This window comes from Gekko japonicus, unplaced genomic scaffold, assembly GCF_001447785.1.
Source record: "Gekko japonicus isolate JY-2015 unplaced genomic scaffold, Gekko_japonicus_V1.1 scaffold3023, whole genome shotgun sequence".
Taxonomy (NCBI): domain Eukaryota; kingdom Metazoa; phylum Chordata; class Lepidosauria; order Squamata; family Gekkonidae; genus Gekko; species Gekko japonicus.
The window spans coordinates 68,609-71,547 of record NW_015177105.1 but is presented as its reverse complement, the minus strand read 5'-3'; the positions used below and the strand labels follow the sequence as shown (position 1 = coordinate 71,547).

At 44.0% G+C, this 2,939-nt stretch overlaps 1 protein-coding gene across 1 annotated transcript in view; it reads left to right on the top strand.

Moving 5' to 3' along the window:
• ABCA5 (ATP binding cassette subfamily A member 5) overlaps positions 1–2,939 on the top strand; it is a 106,175-nt gene that overhangs the window by 96,276 nt on the left and 6,960 nt on the right. The window contains exons 35-36 of the mRNA XM_015428298.1: positions 1–13; positions 1,402–1,496. Coding sequence (XP_015283784.1) covers positions 1–13; positions 1,402–1,496 — 108 coding nt within the window. The remainder of the gene's footprint in view (positions 14–1,401; positions 1,497–2,939) is intronic.

Below are 2,939 nucleotides of genomic sequence, written 5' to 3'. Positions count from 1 at the left end.
AATAAAACGAAAGGTATTTCTTTGTCAAAAGGCTGAATTTACTATTCATGCAATATTTGTTTGTTTGTTTGAAATATCAGTATAACTTTCAGCACAGTCAAAGATGTGGGTACTTAAATCTGGAGCTTGGATCCATGAGCAGACAAGACAGAACAGACAATCCCATATTTGCAGAAACATCTGAAATCCAAAAACAAAACACAAAACTGGGAGCTAAATCCTCTGAAATAATAGAAGCAGTGCCCAGTGCCTGTAGCTTGTAAGAAACAGATGCCCTCTGTGGCTGTTGCTAGGCATCTACAGCAGTATTGCCAGCTGAACCCTTTGTTTATATCAGTAAAAACCAGGGGGAGGGGGCAGGACCCATTCCAGGGCTGCTTTGGCCTTCAAAGGGGACTCCTGGGACCAGGGCAGGCAACAGTCATGGACAACTTACACTACGGGACTTCCACGACTCACCCAGGACTGGCTGCTCACTACTGTTCAACAGCACACATCAAATGAAATCTAGTATGGTGTAGTGATTAAAGTTTCAGACTAGGATCTGAGGGTCCCAGGTTCAAATCCCAATTTTGTCATGGTGCTCACTGACTGACTTTGGGTCACACACACATTCTCAGCCTACCTTACAGGGTTGTTGTAAGGACAAAATAGGAGAATGGTGTGAGTCCCTTTGGGTCCCCATTGTGGAGCATGGCAGGGTATAAGTGAAGTTAATAAATACACCTGAAGATGAGGGACAGATAAATACAGCTGAAGATGAAGGACAGATAAAAGGGAGGATGGTTGGTTGGGAAGAAGAGAAGGAAACGGGGAAAGATTGACAATATGGTAGTTGCCTGGAGGAGGGAAGTAGTGTGGGAAAGGGGATGGGAGGTGTCCGCTGCAAGTTCTTCTCCACGCCACCTGTGTGATAGTTTCCTGGGTAGAGGCTGCCAGGGGGATGGAAGAACGGAAAGCTGAAGATGGGGGCAGATAAAGCTAGGTTGGCTGGTGGGTGACAAAGCGAGAAGAAAGTAGGAGAAGGAGAGAAGCTATGGGGGCTTTCAGGGAAGGAGTGAAAGAGAAAATAGTGGGGGAGGGGGAAATGACATGCCATCTGCAAGGCCTTGTGGGTTTCTGACTTGTTTATGTCATAATTTTTAGTCTAAAAAAACCTCAAAGCAGGTATCACGTATGTCAAAACTGGGCTAATAAACAAGAGGGGGAATATCTGCAGCTGCTATGTCCCAAACGTTTGCTGGAAGAACCAGTTTATTTCTGCTTGCCAAAGGCTACCAGCCAGCCAGACCTCCCTCCAAAGGGCATTCCACAAACTGGGAACTCCACAACAAATGAGAACAATTTTCTTATATAAAGGTATCAAATTCACCTTTCCTTTCACTCTCTCTCTCTCTTCAGTTATGTTTTGCCTTAAGTATGCTTGGGAATCCTTATGTTACTCTATTAGATGAACCATCTACAGGTATGGACCCTAAAGCAAAACAGCACATGTGGTAAGTACCATCCAGTGCCAAGGAAACTAGGATGCACGATCACATTAATATGCACATTGCTTTTTTCAACTATGAGCATGACAGCTGTGCTGGGTGAACTATACTTAGGTATCCAAGCTTGCTTTTCAGTAAGCAGCATGTTCAGTCCTTATATGAAATCTCAAAAAGGTTTGTTTGCTTACAAAATTATGGGATCTGACAGAAGAAGTAATTTCCCAATGGGACAGTCAGTCTTTCCACAATAACCTGAGTGGTCTGTCTTTCTTTTGTCCCCAGCAGTTTCCTTCAGCTCCTTTCATGGCTATAAAGAAGTAGACTTTCTACTTCTTTCCCTTCACCTTAGTGTCAGTTATTTCTCTTTAGACAGGAGGTAGAGACCCATGCAACCAAACTCTCTGATTCACAGCTCCCTCACACGGAGCATGGCAGGGTATAAGTGAAGTTAATAAATACACCTGAAGATGAGGGACAGATAAATACAGCTGAAGATGAGGGACAGATAAAAGGGAGGATGGTTGGTATGGGGGAAGAAGAGAAGGAAACAGGGAAAGATTGACAATATGGTAGTTGCCTGGAGGAGGGAAGTAGTGTGGGAAAGGGGATGGGAGGTGTCCGCTGCAAGTTCTTCTCCACGCCACCTGTGTGATAGTTTCCTGGGTAGAGGCTGCCAGGGGGATGGAAGAACGGAAAGCTGAAGTTGGGGGCAGATAAAGCTAGGTTGGCTGGTGGGTGACAAAGCGAGAAGAAAGTAGGAGAAGGAGAGAAGCTATGGGGGCTTTCAGGGAAGGGAAAGAGAGAATAGTGGGGGAGGGGGAAATGACATGCCTTCTGCAAGGCCTTGTGGGTTTCTGACTTGTTTATGTCATAATTTTTAGTCTAAAAAACCTCAAAGTAGGTATCACGTATGTCAAAACTGTGCTAAACTCATAAACAAGAGGGGGAATATCTGCAGCTGCTATGTCCCAAACGTTTGCTGGAAGAACCAGTTTATTTCTGCTTGCCAAAGGCTACCAGCCAGCCAGACCTCCCTCCAAAGGGCATTCCACAAACTGGGAACTCCACAACAAATGAGAACAATTTTCTTATATAAAGGTATCAAATTCACCTTTCCTTTCACTCTCTCTCTCTCTTCAGTTATGTTTTGCCTTAAGTATGCTTGGGAATCCTTATGTTACTCTATTAGATGAACCATCTACAGGTATGGACCCTAAAGCAAAACAGCACATGTGGTAAGTACCATCCAGTGCCAAGGAAACTAGGATGCACGATCACATTAATATGCACATTGCTTTTTTCAACTATGAGCATGACAGCTGTGCTGGGTGAACTACACTTAGGTATCCAAGCTTGCTTTTCAATAAGCAGCATGTTCAGTCCATATATGAAATCTCAAAAAGGTTTGTTTGCTTACAGAATTATGGGATCTGACAGAAGAAGTAATTT